Source organism: Macaca nemestrina, chromosome 14 (assembly GCF_043159975.1).
Source record: "Macaca nemestrina isolate mMacNem1 chromosome 14, mMacNem.hap1, whole genome shotgun sequence".
Classification (NCBI taxonomy): domain Eukaryota; kingdom Metazoa; phylum Chordata; class Mammalia; order Primates; family Cercopithecidae; genus Macaca; species Macaca nemestrina.
In genome coordinates, this window is record NC_092138.1 from 64,890,258 (window position 1) to 64,908,932 (window position 18,675).

General features: G+C 53.8%; 3 protein-coding genes across 8 annotated transcripts in view; 1 reads left to right on the top strand and 2 right to left on the bottom strand.

Annotated features, from left to right (window-relative positions):
• CIMIP2B (ciliary microtubule inner protein 2B) overlaps positions 1-1,989 on the bottom strand; it is a 50,067-nt gene extending 48,078 nt beyond the window's left edge. For all 4 annotated transcript variants that reach the window (XM_024794032.2, XM_071077974.1, XM_071077976.1 and 1 more), the window contains exon 1: positions 1,633-1,989. The gene's annotated coding sequence lies outside the window, so the exon portion shown is untranslated. The remainder of the gene's footprint in view (positions 1-1,632) is intronic.
• An 891-nt stretch (positions 1,990-2,880) lies between these two features.
• LOC105485727 (testis associated actin remodelling kinase 1) lies at positions 2,881-7,716 on the top strand. The gene is made up of 10 exons (XM_011748160.3): positions 2,881-3,513; positions 3,659-3,780; positions 3,912-3,960; positions 4,513-4,659; positions 5,003-5,085; positions 5,258-5,348; positions 5,604-5,687; positions 5,836-5,925; positions 6,070-6,184; positions 6,536-7,716. Exons 1-10 carry the CDS (start codon positions 3,295-3,297, stop codon positions 7,414-7,416), a joined length of 1,881 nt encoding a protein of 626 aa, XP_011746462.2. The 5' UTR covers positions 2,881-3,294; the 3' UTR covers positions 7,417-7,716.
• Positions 7,717-7,858: 142 nt separating this feature from the next.
• Positions 7,859-18,675, bottom strand: part of LOC105485725 (CD72 molecule) — a 30,710-nt gene continuing 19,893 nt past the window's right edge. The window contains exons 1-9 of one of the 3 annotated variants that reach the window (XM_011748156.3): positions 16,203-16,418; positions 15,995-16,102; positions 15,161-15,232; positions 14,578-14,667; positions 13,921-14,256; positions 10,824-10,969; positions 9,460-9,575; positions 8,278-8,432; positions 7,859-7,986 (exon numbers count right to left, since the gene is read on the bottom strand). In XM_011748156.3, the coding sequence (XP_011746458.2) occupies positions 8,300-8,432; positions 9,460-9,575; positions 10,824-10,969; positions 13,921-14,256; positions 14,578-14,667; positions 15,161-15,232; positions 15,995-16,102; positions 16,203-16,284 (1,083 nt within the window). In that variant the 5' untranslated portion in view covers positions 16,285-16,418 and the 3' untranslated portion in view covers positions 7,859-7,986; positions 8,278-8,299. Of the gene's footprint in view, positions 7,987-8,277; positions 8,433-9,459; positions 9,576-10,817; positions 10,970-13,920; positions 14,257-14,577; positions 14,668-15,160; positions 15,233-15,994; positions 16,103-16,202; positions 16,419-18,675 lie in introns of those variants that run through there. The other 2 variants (XM_011748158.3, XM_011748159.3) reach the window with 2 other exon arrangements.

An 18,675-nucleotide genomic window follows, 5' to 3' on the forward strand; every position in this document is an offset into this window, starting at 1 on the left:
AGAAGGCTGAGACAGAAGGATTGCTTGAGCCTCGGAAGTGGAGGTTGCTGTGAGCCAAGATCAACCCACTGCACTCCATCCTGGGTGATAGAGCCAGACCCTGTCTCACAAAAAAAAAAAAAAAAAAAAAAGAGAGAGAGACAGACAGACATATCACCTGTAAAGTACAGGCCTAATGGATTTTGATTCAAATAAACAATTTTTAAAAATCAAACGTAAGACAGTGGGGGAAATGTAAACAACTGGATGCTTGATGATATGAAGGAACTATCGTTATTTTTTGGTGTGACAATACTGTGATTTGGTTTTAAAGAAGAATCCTTATCATTTAGAGATAACATACTGAAAAGTTTACAGGATGAAATGATATGTCAGAAATATACACAAATACGGAGTGAGGAAGAGGGCACGGGTATAGATGAAACAAGATTGGCCATGAATTGCTCATTGGAGAATCACTGGTATAGAAGGGTAAATGAAAGCGGTACTTTCACCTAGGCCAGGTCAAATATGACAACAGTACAACTGAGGCAAAGGCAAACCAATTTTGCACTATGGGTTTCCAACAAAATGGTCTTACTAATCCAACGTAAATAAACATTCATTATTCTATTCTGCGTGTGTGTATGTGTTAAGACATTTTCCATCATAAAAAGTCTGAAAAACAACAACAAAAGGTTTTTTTTGAGACAGAGTCCCGCTCTTGTCGCCTAGACTGGAGTGTAATGGCGCGATCTTGGCTCACTGCAATCTCCGCCTCCCGGGTTTAGGCGATTCACCTGCCTCAGACTCCCAAGTAGCTGGGATTACAGGTGCCCGCCACCTCGTCACGCTAATTTTTTTGTATTTTTAGTAGAGACGGGGTTTCACTATGTTGGCCAGGCTGGTCTCATCTTCTCCTGATTGAACCACAGACACAGCCTCCTTCCTAATCAGTGTTGGCCAGGCTGGTCTCATCCTCTCCTGATTAAACCACAGTCACAGCCTCCTTCCTAATCAGTCTCCCTGCCTCCATACAACCACCGCAATCATCTTTCCAAAATAGGCATCTGGCTCTTTGGCTTGGAATTACCATTACTATTACAGTAATTCTCAAACATGATAAAGGGCCAGAACCCAATATCGGTTAAAAGATCTATGATATTACTTAAACAAAATGAGGCATAAATTCCTAGTGTTTACAGATGTCATACAACAATAGAAAGCAAATTCACAAATAGTTGTAGATGTTAGCATTAAATATGATGAATGAGCGTGTGCTGAGACCAAACGCCTCCAGAAAAAAGAACAGGATGCATGTGCCCTGGGCAATTCTGAGGCTGGCCTGCCTCCACCGGCTGTGGAAGGATTGCGAACGTCTCCCTTCCTCTCGCTCCAAACTTGTGCAATACCTTCCCTTGTACGGCGCACCAAGACAGCATCTGGCCTTCTCTTGACTCTAAGGCATCATGTATCATTTATGACCGTCTTTATTCTTTTCTCAGTAGCCCTCGACAACTGAGTAGTACTTCTTGGCTCCAACTCTCATAAACGTGTAACCAGACTCCATTGGAAGACGGTAACCCCACGCGATACGGACTGTGCTTGTATTAATTTTCTTTTAAGGTTACTACAGAAATATTAATACAGTACTTGAGAATTCCTGACGGACGCAGCCTCGCTTCCTCAGCTCTCTCAGCCGGCCTCCGCACCCGGTACCGCAGCTTTCACTCCCGCCGCCTACCGTTCCGCCGCTAGGGGGCAAGCGGCTCAACGACGCCCATTTAAACCGTTTGCTCCGGAGTGGCCTGCCGGGATCGCGTGTCACCACCCAACCCTGGCGATGATTGGCTATTTTGCCGAGGCCGGAGGCGGAGCCAGCGGCAGAACCGGAAGTATCTGGTACGGCAAGTGCACAGAGTCCGCAGACTGCATGCGCACCCGGGCACCGCGCCGACTTAAAGAGGCCAGTTGCAGCCCCTCCTCTGGCCTGAGGGGACAGACCGTGTTCCTACGTGGAGGGCGGAACCCTCACACTGAGGAGGGCTGGGTCACACTGAGGGGAGGAGTCACCTTGAGAGGAGGGGTCACAATGACTTAGTGGAGTCACTCGGAGGTGGGGTCTCACTGCGTGGGAGGAACACAGAGTAAGGGGGTGCAGCACTGAGGGGTTCTGACACACACTGACGGTGGCAGTGCCACACTGGGGAAAAGTGCTCCCGAAAGGGAGGTGTCTCCGAGAGAAAGCGTTCTTTGAGGGGGTGGGATCTTGCGGAAGGAGGGGCTTCCCTGCAGGTGGTGACTTCTCTCTTAGAGTCATTTGGACAAAGTAATAAGAGGGAGATCCCGGCTGGGTAGTCACAGGGCGGAGGACCTGGACTCTCTTCTTTATTGGGAGACGGCAGGATGAAGTGAGGAGTCGGGGCTAAGCTGGGTATGGGCCGGCCAAAGGCTCCCTATAGCCCCGAGGTATCACAACCTCCCGTGAAGGTAGAAGGTGTTAGGGAGGCCAGAGGTTCAAGGTGTCGGAGTCGAAGAGACCTGGGAAATGGGCAGGCTGGGCCGCGGCGCAGGCCAGGAAGGTGGACAGGTTGCTGGGCTGCCTCGGATTGCGACTGGGCCTGAGGGGCCTACGTTTCTGCCCCGTTGGTCCCTGGAGCCCAGGAATCCGGCAGGTTTCTGAGCCCGACCCACAACGGACAGTCCCAGGGAGGACAGGGGACTCCCTGGGCAGCTAAGCTTCGCATGCGCACCATCAGCCCTTAATTCCCTTTCGTTATTCAAGTTCAGGCCTAAGCTTATTTGACCCGGGCGGCCCAGGGCCTCGCGGCCGGAGAGCGGGGAGGCGGGGGTGAGCACCTGAGGGGGCGTGGCCGCTGCCGGGAGGCCGGGCTGGAAGGAGTTAAGCGGAGGCCCGGCCCAGCCCCGCCCCCGGCAGGCCGCGGAGCCTGAGCCCCGGCGGCTAAGCGGAGCAGCCGCCGCCCGCCCGCCCGCCCGCCCGCCTCCGCCCGCGGCGAGCTAGCCCGCCGGCGCCCGGGAGCGCTGCCGCCACCGTCGCCGCCACCGTCACCGCCACTGCCCGGTCCAGGCCCAAGCCCAGGCCTACGCAGAGCGGAGCGGCGCGGCGTCCACCCGGGCCCAGCTAGCCGGCGCGGCGGGGGCGGGTCCAGGATCTTCGGCTGATCTTCATTCTCAAGGCGGGAGCGGGAGTCCGGGCGCCCAGGATCTGGCTGGGCCCGCGCCCATGGCAAGCGCGGCCTGCCCGGGCCCCGGGGACCCTGCCATGTGAGGCAGGCCCGGGCTGGGGGCCCGGCCATGGCCGGGGAACGGCCCCCACTGCGGGGCCCTGGGCCCGGGCCTGGAGAGGTGCCGGGGGAGGGGCCCCCGGGGCCGGGGGGCGCGGGCGGAGGCCCGGGCCGCGGCCGCCCCTCCTCCTACCGGGCTCTCCGCAGCGCCGTGTCTAGCCTGGCCCGTGTGGACGATTTTCACTGCGCGGAGAAGATCGGGGCCGGCTTCTTCTCTGAGGTCTACAAGGTAGGACCGGCCGAGAGGGCAGAGGGGCGGGACCGAGCCTTCAACCAGAGGCTGCAACTAGGGGGCCGGGAGTGCGGGGAAGAGGGTCCAGACTCGGGCGACCCTCCCGACCTGCCCGACCCTCGCCGGCCGCCCCCGCCCCCAGGTTCGGCACCGACAGTCAGGGCAAGTCATGGTGCTGAAAATGAACAAGCTCCCCAGTAACCGGGGCAACACACTACGAGAAGTGCAACTGATGAACCGGCTCAGGCACCCCAACATCCTAAGGTGAGCGGCCCCAGTCTCTGGGCAGCTTGCTGGGCGGGAGAGAAAAGGAAAGATCCCGCGGGAAACGTGGAACTGAGGAGGAGCTGAGGCCCTTAACAGCCTACCCTTCTATCTTCCCCCTTCTCTTGCAGGTTCATGGGGGTCTGTGTGCACCAGGGACAGCTGCACGCTCTTACAGAGGTGAGGATAGACCAGGAAGGAGGGATCCCCACCCCCCCTTCACCCCCAAGGATAAAGGCAGTGAACAGGCCTGGTGGATCTACGGAGGACTAGTGAGAGGCAATAGGATCTCCTCCCAGGGGAGGCTTTCCTGAACTTCCCTTTAGGCAAACCACGTATAAAAGGCCTCAGCTGATCTTATTCTCTGTATCCCCTAGAATAGTGCTGTCCAATAGAATTTTTTCAGTGATGGAAATGTTCTCTATCTGTGCTGTCCTATACAGTAGCCACTAGCCACATGTGGTTAAATTTAAATTATGTTAATTGTTTAGATTTTTTTTGTGGGTCAACTTGATTAAATTTTAAAAATTTTAAATTATTTAAGTTGTTGCACATGGCTAATGGCTACTGAGTTGAACAGGGCAACCCTAGAACATGGATGGAGGGTCCTACAGCACAATCTTACCCCTCTGACCTCTGTGATCCTCCGGAGTGTCCCCTAGCTTATAAGTGGGGGACCTAGAATACAGACTGAAGTCTGACATCCATTCCCATTCTCCTCCTATGCACCAGTATATGAATGGGGGGACCTTGGAACAGCTGCTCAGCTCCCCTGAACCCCTATCCTGGCCTGTCAGGCTCCGCCTGGCCCTGGACATTGCCCGAGGCCTGCGGTACCTGCACTCCAAAGGTGTATTTCACCGGGACCTTACATCCAAGGTAGGCTAGTGGGGTGGGTGGAGGCATGAAAGAGGGTTTGAGACTATTAGGTTGTAACTGTCCTGTGGACATTGGAATGTGGATAACAGATATATTAGGATGTTGGAGTGGCGAGGCATTGGAGAATATTGGGGGACCAGGGTGAGGAGAGTGCTCGGAGGGACTGAATAGCACCCTGTGTTTGGAGTGTTGGGTGATGTTGCAATATTGAAGTGCCTTGAAAAACTGGGAGAGCAGAGAGGGTTGGGGTTATGCTGGAGTGACAGGGCTTTGGGTTATACATTGGGAGGCCAGAGGGCAGAAGGTGATGAGTGCTTGGGGATACTATGTGTGTGTGTGTCAGAACTGTCTAGTCCGACGGGAAGATCGAGGCTTCACCGCTGTCGTGGGTGACTTCGGGCTGGCTGAAAAGATTCCTGTGTATAGGTGAGGTGAATGTCCCTGTTCCCCCCAAATCTCCCAGAGTGCCCCTATCTGCTGTCCCCAGAGCCCCAGCGATGTTTCCCTTGGGGAGAGAAGGGAGTTCACCTCATCCCCTTTTCCCTGGGGGAGATGCCTGAGTAGGATGTTTCTGACCACCCTGCCCCTGCCCCTGCAGGGAGGGGGCAAGAAAGGAGCCATTGGCTGTGGTGGGCTCCCCATACTGGATGGCTCCAGAGGTGTTACGGGGTGAGCTGTATGATGAGAAGGTGAGACATCAACCCTTCAGATCCCCAAGGCCTTCCGAGACCCTTGAGGTTTTCTCATAAAGCCCCATCCATCCCCAAAACAACCCTACCAGATCTTCAGGAGTCCCCAAGATCCCTTTGCCCCTCACAGGCACCCTTCCAACACATGAAAACTGTCAAGATCCCCCACCCTCAACCAAATTCAGCTATATTCTGTCAAAATTCTGAAATGAAAACTGTTAATTCTTCCACGACACTGTTATCTCTGACCCCCAGGCTGATGTCTTTGCCTTCGGAATTGTCCTCTGTGAGCTCATCGCCCGAGTACCTGCAGACCCTGACTACCTACCACGCACTGAGGTGAATGTCTCCAGGTTTGCAAATGAAGAACTCCAGACTAGCCGGCTCATAACCAAGGAGGATTCCCTAGAGGTTGAGGTTCTGACTAGGGAGCAGAAGGAGAACCCAAGAAAAGCTGACTTGGAGGTCCCTCCTTCTGTCCCCACAGGACTTTGGCCTGGATGTGCCTGCCTTCCGAACTCTAGTGGGGGATGACTGTCCACTGCCTTTCCTGCTTCTGGCCATCCACTGCTGCAGCGTAAGAGCCTCACAGCCCTTCCGCTCCACCCTGCCCCCATCTATAAGCTGCCATGGCTGCCCTATGGGACCCAGGTGATGGGAGGAAACTCAGAGACCCTCTTTCGGAGCACTGAGTGAAGCCATTCCCGTCTCTACCCATCAGCTGGAACCCAGCACCCGTGCCCCCTTCACCGAAATCACCCAGCACCTGGAATGGATCCTGGAGCAGCTGCCTGAGCCAGCCCCACTCACCAGGACTCCCCTGACACACAATCAGGGTAAGTGAGCATGACCTTGACCCAGCTTAAGTCCTTTGGCCTTTCTCATCCTTAAAACTCAGAGATGACATGGAGGAGGCTAAATATATTTATTAGTTGAAAAGACTGGCAGTCGGGCTGGGGTAGGGTGGGAGGACATCTCAGAGAAGACAGTTTCCTAATGCTAAAGCTTGAGGAAGGGGAGGGGAACAAGTAAAAGGGGCCTGGAGATGACATCGCCCCTTTCCAAAGAACCAGGTGGGACTCCCTTTTTCAAGCTCTAGTCCCACCAGCATCCTGGAGAATAGTGAGGCCCTCAAGGAGCTGTGATCAAATGCTGAGGACAGTGATTCCAGACTTCTCTGTCTACAGGCTCTGTTCCAAGAGGGGGTCCCTCTGCCACGCTTCCTAGGCCAGACCCCCGGCTTTCCCGAAGCCGGTCAGACCTCTTCCTACCCCCATCACCAGAATCACCCCCAAACTGGGGGGACAATCTGACTCGAGTCAACCCCTTCTCACTACGGGAAGACCTCAGGGGTGGCAAGATCAAGCTTTTGGACACACCCAGCAAGCCAGTCCTGCCTCTTGTGCCACCATCACCATTCCCCTCCACTCAGCTGCCCTTGGTGACCACCCCGGAGACGCTGGTCCAGCCTGGAACACCTGCCCGCCGCTGCCGCTCACTACCTTCATCCCCTGAGCTCCCCCGCCGTATGGAGACAGCACTTCCAGGTCCTGGCCCTCCCCCCGTGGGCCCCTCGGCTGAAGAGAAGATGGAGTGTGAGGGCAGCAGCCCTGAGCCGGAACCTCCAGGACCAGCGCCCCAGCTGCCTCTGGCTGTGGCCACAGACAACTTCATCAGCACCTGTTCCTCGGCCTCCCAACCCTGGTCCCCTAGATCAGGACCTGTCCTCAATAACAATCCCCCAGCTGTGGTGGTGAACTCCCCACAAGGCTGGGCTGGGGAGCCCTGGAACCGGGCCCAGCATAGCCTGCCCCGGGCGGCAGCCCTGGAGCGGACAGAACCCTCGCCACCCCCTTCAGCTCCCCGGGAGCCTGATGAGGGGCTGCCGTGTCCTGGCTGCTGCCTCGGCCCCTTCAGCTTTGGCTTCCTGTCCATGTGCCCCCGCCCCACACCAGCTGTTGCCCGCTACCGCAACCTGAACTGTGAGGCGGGCAGTCTCCTCTGCCACCGAGGGCACCATGCCAAGCCACCCACACCCAGCCTGCAGCTGCCTGGGGCACGCTCTTAGCACTGGAGCCTGTGGTCTCAGTCCTCCAACTTTGGCCTTCAGGACACCCTGTAAGAACAGAGCACACTTGCTGGACAGTGCCAGTTCCAGATGGGCTGACCGGCTCTTCTCCCTGTGTAGGGGAGCCCCAGCATGGACTCGAGGGACAGAGCACTTCCAGTTCGATCCCCGGCTCGTGTTCCCATGGGGATCACTGAACCAGACACAGCATTGCTGACACATGAGACTAACACGTGCAATTATTTAAAAAGATTTCAATAAAACTGCCTGGCTGGCTCCGGGCCGCCCCTATCCACTCAACCCGTGCGCCCTCCTCCCCCACCCCATTCTACCATGGGAAGTTCTTGTGGGGAGGCCAAAGTCCCTTCTAGAGGTGGCTTCACCCTTTTCCCAAGAACAGTCCAGTTTCAGGAAGAGGGAGCAGGCAGCAGGCTGGCTGGAAGTGTCAGGTGTGGATCAGCTGGTGGCTGGACACTGCCCAGAATGAGGGAACACAGGGAGGATATGGTCTGAGGACCCGCAGGCCTCAGGTTAGGAAGGAGGGGCACAGTTTCTTCTTGGCATGAGTGTCTGGAAGAGTAAAGTATCTGTGAGCTCCATGGTTGACTTAACTGAACCCTCATCCCGCTCACCCCATCTCCCCCTCAGTTCTCGACAGCCACATCACCAGCCTCCCTTAAGTTCTAGGCCTTACCTGTCCCTCTGCCTGCCCAGCCCATCCTAACATAAGCAGACCAAGCAATGGAGGCTGTGGAGGAACTTTCATCCCAGGTACAAGTTTTCCCTCGGGCCCCTGGGTCCCTGCTCTGAGTCCCTCTGCCCCTGGACTCCCCATGCCTTGGCCCCATCCCTCACTCTTACCGAATCAGTGTAAAGGGCTGTCCTAATCTGGAAATCTGAAAGCTGTCATCTCACAGATGAAGGGAAGAGAACTTCCACATGCCTCTGTCTCCATTGTCCAATACCATGACCAATTTTTTTGTACCTTGGTACATTTTGAACTTTGAACATAAACCCTAAAAAGTAATAAGGTAGAGCTGGGATATGCTCTGGACCCCTCCTATCCCACCCTCCCTTGTCTCCCCTTTCCCTGCATAAAACCTAAGTCCTAACTCGCTTTGCCTGCCTAAGGCCACATCTGGGCATGGTTCAGGACAGATGTCTGGAGTTCAACTAAAACAGGCTTTAGAACCAGCAGAGGGAAAAATCACTCCAGGTCATAAAGATGGGAAGGCCAGGCCGGGCTCGGTGGCTCATGCCTGTAATCCCAGCACTTGTGGGAGGCCAAGGCGGGCGGGTTACGAGGTCAGGAGATCGAGACCATCCTGGCTAACACGGTGAAACCCCATCTCTACTAAAAGTAAAAAAAAATTAGCCGGGCGTGGGGAGGCTGAGGCAGGAGAATGGTGTGAACCCAGGAGGCGGAGCTTGCAGTGAGCCGAGATTGCACAACTGCACTCCAGCCTGGGCGACAGAGCGAGACTCTGTCTCAAAAAAAAAAAAAAGATGGGAAGGCCAATTAGGGAACATAAGGAGGCTGTCACCCTGTTTTAGGGTCCCTAGGGTTGATCCTCAATGGTACCCCACTGCTCCCTTGATCACAGTGAAGTGGAGCTTCGATGGTACCCCCACTGCTCCCTTGCTTACTTCACTGAGGCAGCTCTAGTGCCTCGAGTGGCTGCTACTGAGAAAGTACAACCTCAGTTTGGGTGGCCTTGTCAAAGGATGGAGAAATGCTGCTGTCATCAGCTGTGGAGCCTTAACTAAATCCTTAATGTCTCCCCCTAAAAGCTAGCATAGGTCCCAACCTAGTAGTTACTGAAACAAAAAAGCATGTGCCAGGGACTTCTAGGTGGAAATAGAATGGAGAATAAGATTGCCTTAAGAAGTTATTAATCAAATAGAGAAAACAGACAAATAGGCAATTACAGTGTTGATTTATGGGAGAGTTCTGAGGGAAGCAGGTGGGGAGGAAATCTGATTACCATGTCTTTATGGAGGGGATTATGAAGTTGAAAATACCCAGAGTCCTAACAAACTTACCTAGTGTGTTGTGTATCATCAGTCAACTTCCCATCCTTGTTAGACCTGAGGCCAGTCCAGTATGAATTCCCTGAACCACCATTTGGCAACAGCCAATTTAAGACGAAGTAAGAACGCTAAGGGGAGATTCAGAGAGACCGGAGATATGTGGAGAGTGATGAGAAATACAGAAGAAAATGCATGCCCTAGGGAGGCCTCAGCTTCGGCAAGGGGGCTGTATATATGACACCTCTTTGGTAACTGGTCCCTGAATCCACCAAGTGCCACCCTGCAGATGCAGGCTCAGTGCTCAATTTGCCTTCCAGCTGAGTAAGAATCTCTGCCAGCCTTTGGAGGGGAGTCATTGTGTGTGCTGTTCTGGCCCCAAGGAACTAATCCCTACAATCCAGCCCACCAGGTGTGGGACCTCTCTGCCTGAGAGGCCACAAGAGTCAAGGAACCTGTCAAGCAGCCCAGGGAGCTGACTAGCAAGCTGAGATGAGATACAGATTAAAGTAGAGGCCAGGTGCAGTGGCTCACACCTGTAATCCCAGCACTTTGGGAGGCTGAGGCAGGTGAATCACCTGAGGTCAGGAATTAGAGACCAGCCTGACCAATATGGTGAAACCCCGTCTCTATTAAAAATACAAAAATTGGCCGGGCGCGGTGGCTCAAGCCTGTAATCCCAGCACTTTGGGAGGCCGAGGCGGGTGGATCACGAGGTCAGGAGATCGAGACTATCCTGGCTAACATGGTGAAACCCCGTCTCTACTAAAAATACAAAAAACTAGCCGGGCGTGGTGGCGGGCGCCTGTAGTCTCAGCTACTTGGGAGGCTGAGGCGGGAGAGTGGCGTGAACCCGGGAGGCGGAGCTTGCAGTGAGCCGAGATCACGCCACTGCACTCCAGCCTGGGAGACACAGCGAGACTCCGTCTCAAAAAAAAAAAAAAAAAAAAAAAATACAAAAATTAGCTGGGCGTGGTGGTGTGTGACTGTAGTCCCAGCTACTCGGGAAACTGAGACAGGAGAATTGCTTGAACCTAGGAGGCAGAGGTTGCAGTGAGCTGAGATTACGGAATTGCACTCCAGCCTGGGTGACAGAGTGAGACTCTGTCTCAAAAAAAAAAAAAAATGTAGATATGGTTCCTAAGTTTCTACTCTAATGCCAACTCTAATCAGTTAGTAGGGGCTGCCTGGACCACTGTGCTGAGAAGATGCAGAGGTTGTTTCCAAGCTCAGAGGTCAAGAGTATTGTGATTCTCAGTTTCTTCCACGGAAAAGGAATGGCCACCCCAGCCATGTATGCACTGCCATTCCTGACTTGATGACATATGTCCCTTTACCAAATAGTACCCACCACAGTCTGTGAGTAAGGATATGCTTACTGATTGTTGATAAATTTCACTGAATATGACCAGCTTGGAAGACAGAGTTTCACAATGTTTTTGGCTCTCCTGCCAAGTTTTCGAAGTAGGTGAGATGTAAAAGCAGCTTTTCTGATGCATTGTCCATCCCGTCGGACAGCAGGTGTCTAAAAAGCAGAAAGAGTGTGATAGCAGCAACAGTTGGGATGAAAGTAACTACTCAGCAGTCTTTTGCTAACAATATTCTCCTAGGGCTAATCTCAGCACCTTCATGGACTTCTATGATCTTTGCAATCTTTCTTTCTTTTGCATCCCCTGGAAACACCGTACCTGTCCTTACTTAGTAAAAAGACTTTAACATTCAACAACATTACTTCTTAGCAATCTAGGAGGTTTGTCTTAATAGGGCTAATTTTATTACCCCAATTTCTGGACAACTGCAGTCCACCCTGACACTTTACCTAACATCTCTTGGGCCCATCTCCTCCACTCCCTAAAGCACCCCCCACTGCACATCCAAGACTTCCACTCCTCCAGCACTGGCCCCCTCCTTCCCTCTCCAATTTCCTACAAGCCGAAAATGTTGGGTCCTGTTTTGCAGAAACAGCTCTCTCCATTGCCCTCAAAATTTCTCTTCTCTGTTCTTCTTTTCCTGACTATCCATAAGAAATAAATATCCCTCTTTCTTCAACATCCTACATCCCAATCTGCACTTCTGATCCCCAGACCACCTCTCTCCATTGCTTTGTTCCATCAGTCCTACCTTCATCATTCAAAAATCATTCGCTCCCCACTAGCTCCCTCTCCTCTCTCTACATGATCTCATGTCCCCACCCTGCTACTCCCTTGAGTTACTGTCCTATGGCAACTTAAAGGAATAAAAAGAAATCCCTGCTGGGCACAACGGCTCACATCTATAATCCCAGCACTTTGGGAGGCCAAGGCGGGATGGATCACCTGAGGTCAGGAGTTAAAGAGCAGCCTGGTCAACATGGTGAAACCCCACCTCTACTAAAAATACCAAAAAATACCCAGGCACTATGGTGCACACCTATAATTCCAGCTACTCGGGAGGCTGAGGCAAAAGGATCGCTTGAACCCAGGAGGCAGAGATTGCAGTGAGCCAAGATCACACCACTGCACTCCAGCCTGGGAGTGCACTTCAGTCTCACAGAGTGAGACTCCACCTCAAAAAAAAAAAAAAAAAAAAAAAAAAAAAAAAAAAAAGAACAGAACAGAAAAGAAAAGAAATCCGTATGGCCAAATGGAAGAAAGTGAGGGGATAAGTGGAACACTGAAAGGTAGGCAGGGGTGTTGGAAGCTATGTTAAGGATTTTTTATTTTTATATTATGAGAAAGAGAAAGTCAGTGTAGGATTTTACACAGAGGAATTTTGTTCACTAGCTATATCCCAAGTGCCTGGGCACAGTGCTAGAACATATTATCTGTTATGTATTCCATAACTGTTTATGTAATCAATTAACTGGAATGCTCTAGATTGGGATGACATGATCAGATTTTTGTAAAGAATTACCCTGGCTCCAATATGAAGAATGGACTGCGGGGAGAGGAGTGAGTAGGAAAAACATTTAGAAAGTTGTTGCAGCTATCCTTGCAAAAGATGAGGATGGGCAAAAATCCAAATGGATTTATAGACTTGGTGATGGGAAGTGGAGGGAATTCCTCTCAGAATGGAAGGTGAGGGCATGTGCTGAAAGTGAGGGAGAAGGAGTTATTATGGAGAGCAAGCTAACCACTGCAGAGGTTGCCAGGCAGTGCTGAGAGACTAGAGTCTCAGTGGCACTGAGCAAAATGATTCCACAATTTGTCACACCTTGGTGCTGACTGTGGGCAGTTGGTTTCATCCAGAGTTGAAATTTTGCCCATCAGGTGCACTAGAAGGATAGCGGAACAAAGAAGTGAGTGAGCCATGTGCGGTGGCTCACGATTGTAATCTCAGCACTTTGGGAGGCTGAGACAGGAGGATCGCTTGAGCCCAGGAGTTCGATACCAGCCAGGGAAACATAGTGAGACCTTGTCTCTATTAAAAAAAAAAAAAAAAAAAAAAGTGAGTAGTAAAAGTGATGGGCTCCAAACCCATGATAGGTAGGGAGAGAAGTGTGGACAGGAGACAGCTGATGGGAAGGGAGAAAAAGGGGAGTCAGCAAATTGGAGGCCTCAATGAGATAAAAAAGTTTGGGGAAAACCTGGAGGAGTGGTGGGCAGCTGTGATCAGAGTGGAAGTCTGAAACCATCCTTTTGCCAGAAGAGCAGTTTGGGATGTAGAGGTCTAAGGTGCTGCTAAGAGAATGGGCAGCCCTGGCATGGAACTGATGGTCACAGAGGTTCAGGTTAAGGAAATGAGGGCAAGGGGCGTCTGCACATAATCTTGCTGTCTTATGCCTGGGGAGATCGACCAGATGACCCCAAGCTAGACAGAGCCTAAACCTGATCATAGCCCAAAAACACCCCAGTCCCCTTGGGCCTGGCACCTTGCCTAGACCCTCAGCCTGTTTTGACACAGCCTTGCCTCTTTTATGTGTCCCTTTCCCCATCTCCACCTACTGGCTGGGGTCCTGCTTTCAAAATGAATGGACACCCCATCCTAGTTCCCTACACCACAACTCCAGGCTCCACCTCACTGTGAGTACTGAGAGCCTCACTGCCTTGCCCCACCACCAGGTTGCACTCCATGTCAGTCAGTTAGTCTTACCCTTTGGGGAGATCTCAGCTATAATGAAAATTAATGAAAATTGAGGACCCTGTCTTTAGAAAGATGTGCAAACTGCCAAGTTCACATCCAAATTTGGGGGCGTTCCAGATCTTTGTCACTGATATCAACAGGAAGAAACCTTGGACAGTGTGATTTGGACTGCTGGCTGCCATCCTCCTCTACCCCACAGGATGAGCCTTGGAGCTCGGTGGGTCCCCCTAAATCCAGTATGCAGCTTGGTCCTTCTCTCTGTTGGCCAAAGCTGAACAGCTCATGTCAGCCACCACTCTGGTTCACTGCCCCTTTCCTGAACACCTCACAGGCCCCTGGGTGACAGACCCCTTCCACTAGTATCTCCTTGCTCCAATCCATCCCTCCCTTCTCTCCTCTCCCCAGAGCGGACACCTGATGAGCGGCATGTGAAGAAGGGCTTCAGTCTGTTCTCCATGTTGCTCAGCTTCTGCTCCAAGGCCCTCCTCTGTTGCTCCTCACTTTGCAAGGTCTCCTTCCTCTTCTCGCTGTCTGTCTGGCAGGCCTGTAGCTGCCCTTCGGCCGCCTGATGAGCCCTCTGTTCCACCTCTAGTGCTTCCTGACTCTGCGCCAGCTCTCTCCTGGACCCCTGCAGATCCTCTGCGCTCTGTCCCAGCTGCCTTATCTTCAGGTGGAGCTGCTGCCTCAGGCTGCTGTTAGTGGCTTCCAGAACCCTATTCATCTGCTGGAGCTGCTGAGACACCTGCAGATCTGTTTGGCCACAGAGATTTGGTGGATGTCTTCTCCAGCCCTGCCCTAGTGCCCTGAGACTGCAGCATCAGCCCTTTTTCTCCTTCTTGCAACTTTTTGCATCACAGGCTGAAATACAAGATTTGACTGCCTAAAGTGTAAGGAGGTACTGGATTAGGTGAGGACAATTCAGGAAGACAACAGCCCTGGCAGAAAACCAAACCCAAAGCTAAGGATGTGGTGGTAGTGACTATGAGCCCTGCTGAGGAAGGTCAGCTTTGCGGGGAAAGTCAGGACGAAAGTCGTTCCGTGTAAGTGGGAAGTGGGGACAGCCTTACTCACAGCGCATTCCCAGGCAGATGACGGCTACTCCTAACAGCAGGCAGGTGAGGAGCAGGCCGAGCAGGAAGTATCGCAGGCAGGCTGTGCGGCCTTAGGGGGACAGTGGGATGGATGCGGGCAGTCAGCCCCCGGAAAGAATGTAGAGACGAGGGGACAGGTCCGCGGAGGAGACCCCTGGGGAAGGCATCCCTAAGAGGAGGGAGGTGCAGAGCTGAGGGGGCAACCATGGTGGTTTCTGTTGGGTAGCGGGGTGTTTCGCAGGTAGGGGAGAGGGTGTTCCAGAATCAGAGCTGGTAAGGACTCAGGGGCATAACCTGGGAGAAGGGGAAGGAAATATCAGACCGAGAGAGGGAGAAAGGAGAAGGGGGGCAGGAAGGCGAATTGGGACCATCCGCAGGGGGGCGGTGCACGTCGGATTCAGACGCACCCGATGTAGGTCAACGGGGCAGGGCAGCCGGGGCGGTCGGAAGGGCTGCGCCCGGACTCATCCTGGGAAGAGCTGCACCCCGCGGGGCCCAGCGCCATCCGCAGCCGGGACAGGCGCGAGCACGTGCCCCCGCGGCCGCACCGCACACTCACTCACAGGGGAGAATCCGCCCGACGGCTAGTGACGTCACGGCGCTCCAGGACGCAGTTGACTGCTCCGACTTGACCGCTGTCGAGGGGAGCATTGAGTTTGAGACGGGAAGCCCCGAGTATTGCCCCTTCTCCTCCGGTGCACCCGCTTCGCCCTCGCCACTGGGAAACTCCAGTCTGCCCCACGTTGCCCGCTAGGGTTGCTCTGGTACACCCTGTCACTCTACTGAGTTCCTCCTCTGCCTGGGACTCTCTCGGCTCCCTCCTGGGTCTCACCGTATCTTTTCCCGGACCCCCTCATCTCTCGTAGTTCTTCCTTTATCGCTTCCTCAGGGGCCCCTTATCTGTCGGCCCCAAACCCTCTCCCCCTTTGCTCTCATCCAACTCCCATCCCCCCTTTTCCCTCCCATGGCTCCCCATTTCCCATTAGAACTCATCCCCCACAGGGCTGCCCTATCCCTCCGCAGCCCTTATCTCCCTCACTGGGGTCTCCACCTTGCCGGAGGAATCTTTCTTCCTCCCCTGGCTCCCATTTATCCTGTTCCTATTCTTCCGTTTCCTAAGAACCGCCCTCCTCCTTTCCCCAGGGTATTGTGCTCTCAAGAATATTGTGGGCCATGGCGTGGGGGTGCACGCCTGCAATCCCAACACTTTAGGAGGCCAGGGCAGGAGGATCACTTGAGCCCAGGAGCTCGAGGCTGCAATGAGCCATGATCACACCACTGCACTCCAGCCTGTGTGACAGAGCAAGACCCTGTCTCAACAACAACAAAAACATTGTGGACTCCCCGGCTCAAGACACAGCCCCTCAACAAACACACATCCCCCAGGCTCTCCAGACCTGCTTTGTCGCCTAGTCCAGAAGAAGCCAAGCTTGAGGGTCCCCCTGGGACTGGGGGCACTTGAACATTCTCATAGGTGAGTTCCCCATCATCATCAGCCCCTGGGTCTGGAGAGAAGAGAAGAGGGACCAAGGTGGGAGTCGGGAATAGGATCTGTGGGGTGGGGAGTGGGGATGCAGGACCAAGGGGAGGCCTCATCCCCCTTACCCTGTCCTAACCGGCTGGAGATGCTCTTCTTCAGGGGTGCCTTCACAAACCTCAGATCTGCATAGGTGATGGCCTCAGCCATGGTCCCGAGCAGCTCTGCCCCAACTCGTCTTCCCTGTCATCCACCGTCCTCCCTTGCTCCTCTTTTCTCTGTCCCTTTACAACTAGGCTCTGTGTTCCCTCTGTGACTGCACGGTTTATCACCTGGCCCTGTGACTTCCAGTCACAAAAGAGGAAGGTGTTAGCAAGTCTCAAACAGATGGGCTCAATGAAGCAGAAGGCATCCCTGGGCCAGGGCCAGAGGGGCCACGGAGGGGACGCTGAGGTCCAGAGCACAGGGGTAGGGACTGGGCCTGTCCCCATGTCCTCCCTGTGCTTCCTCTCCATGCATCTTAGACCCATGTGGGCCATACTGGACCCCAAACTCGGTCCTCCTGGTTATCTGCCCTGATCTGCCCCGCCCTCCTCCTGGCTGCCTTGTCCACTGGGGCTTATGATGTGTAGCTGCAGCTGCACTGACTCAGATGATCTCCCCAGCTCCAGGGTGAGGCTCCATTCTCCCCATGAGACTGGGGGTTCCTGGTTTGCATCCCTCACTCCTCATCATCCTGGGGTTTCCAGTAACTGGGCGTTCAGGAACAGGTCCGGGCCAGGGGTGAAGGTAAGGAACAGCCATGGCTGCAGCACCTCTGGAAAGGCATGCGGCAGCACTGCCCCCCATGCATCCTCATGGGGAGCCAGGGAGCAGGTGAGCATGGGAGTTGCAGAGGGCTTAAGAAGGACTGCAGCTTCCTAGGCAGAGGCAAGGCAGGAGCAGAGCCAGAGGCCGAGCACAGATTCTGGACCAGCAGAGGTTTTGACATTTTCTTGGTTTGGTTTTGGTTTTTCTCTTATTTTCACAGCAAAGTTCTTCCTTTAAAAAGTCCCAAAGCTGGCTGGGCGCGGTGGCTCACGCCTGTAATCCCAGCACTTTGGGAGGCCGAGATGGGCGGATCACGAGGTCAGGAGATCGAGACCATCCTGGCTAACACGGTGAAACCCTGTCTCTACTAAAAAATACAAAAAAATTAGCCGGGCGAGGTGGTGGGCGCCTGTAGTCCCAGCTACTCGGGAGGCTGAGGCAGGAGAATGGCGTGAACCTGGGAGGCGGAGCTTGCAGTGAGCTGAGATCCGGCCACTGTACTCCAGCCTGGGCGACAGAGCGAGACTCCATCTCAAAAAAAAAAAAAAAAAAAAAAAGTCCCAAAGCTGTCCCTTCACACACAGCCCCAAGGAAAAAGGGGGCATTTGTGGTGGAGGACCCAGGGACTGCCAGGCCTTCATAGGTGTTGGGGGCCTGGCTGATGGAGGAGACAGGGAACCAGTTGGGGGAGAAGGGGGCAGCTGAGCAGGGGTGCCCAAAGGCGCTCCCTAATGTTCTTTTACCAGGATGTGACCCCTAATAGGAACCCCAAAATGGCCTACATCCAGGATAGGAAGGAGCTGGAACAAGATGTAGTGTGGGGGTGGGAAGACCTAGCCCCTAGCAAAGTGACATCCGCCCCGCAGAAACCCCCTCTCCTACAGCTGTGGGGAGGAAAAAGGAAGGGGAGAAAGGTCCTCACCGCATGCCAACAGCTTGGATGATTGGTGGTGTGTGGCAGGACACACACCTAGAGCTCTGCCAATAGCTCCGCCCAGCCACCCCTAGAGGAAGTGGCCACTGAGGCAAAGCTGTCACTTCAAAAATGTACCTGTAGAGAGGCACATGTGTGCATGTACGTGCATGGACACGCATGTTCCCAGGACTTTGCAGTCTGTTGGGGCATCTGTGAGGTGAGCAGCTATGTCAGAGCCTGCCTGGAGGAGGAAGCCTTCTGTGGGCTGAAGGCTGCCTGCGATCACTGTTATTTTCCACGGCAGGGAATGACGGGTCATTTTCAGAAAAGTCTTCAAAGGTCATCACAAGAGATCCTACAAGTATTTCCTTCTTGAGGCTCACTGTTTCCTAAGGTGCCTCTGCAGCTGTTAACGGTCCTTGCTTGATTAAAGTTTCCAACAACCCAGACCTTCCCCCAGATACAGACAGTGGTGTGTGGTGGTGACTCCCTGGGGGCCTCAGGGGCCCTGAGAGTGAGTGGGAGGGTGTAGAGCAGCTGGTGGCAGGGGTGGGTGGGGTGGGAAGAGTCAAATACTTGAACCTGTGGTGTACAGGGGGTGGGTGTGGGCAGTGTGTGAGTAAATCAATTGCAGGAAAATTTACAGGAGTTCCACAGACTGTAGAATGTCCCAGTTTTCAGATCCAATACACGGGTGAACATGATGTAGATGCCAGGTAAAATGCCAAAATCAAGCTTCTAGTCTGCACTCAAAAAGGAATCCGTGGCCAACATAGTGAAACCCTGTCTCGGCCGGGCGCGGTGGCTCACGCCTGTAATCCCAGCACTTTGGGAGGCCGAGGCGGGCGGATCACAAGGTCAGGAGATCGAGACCA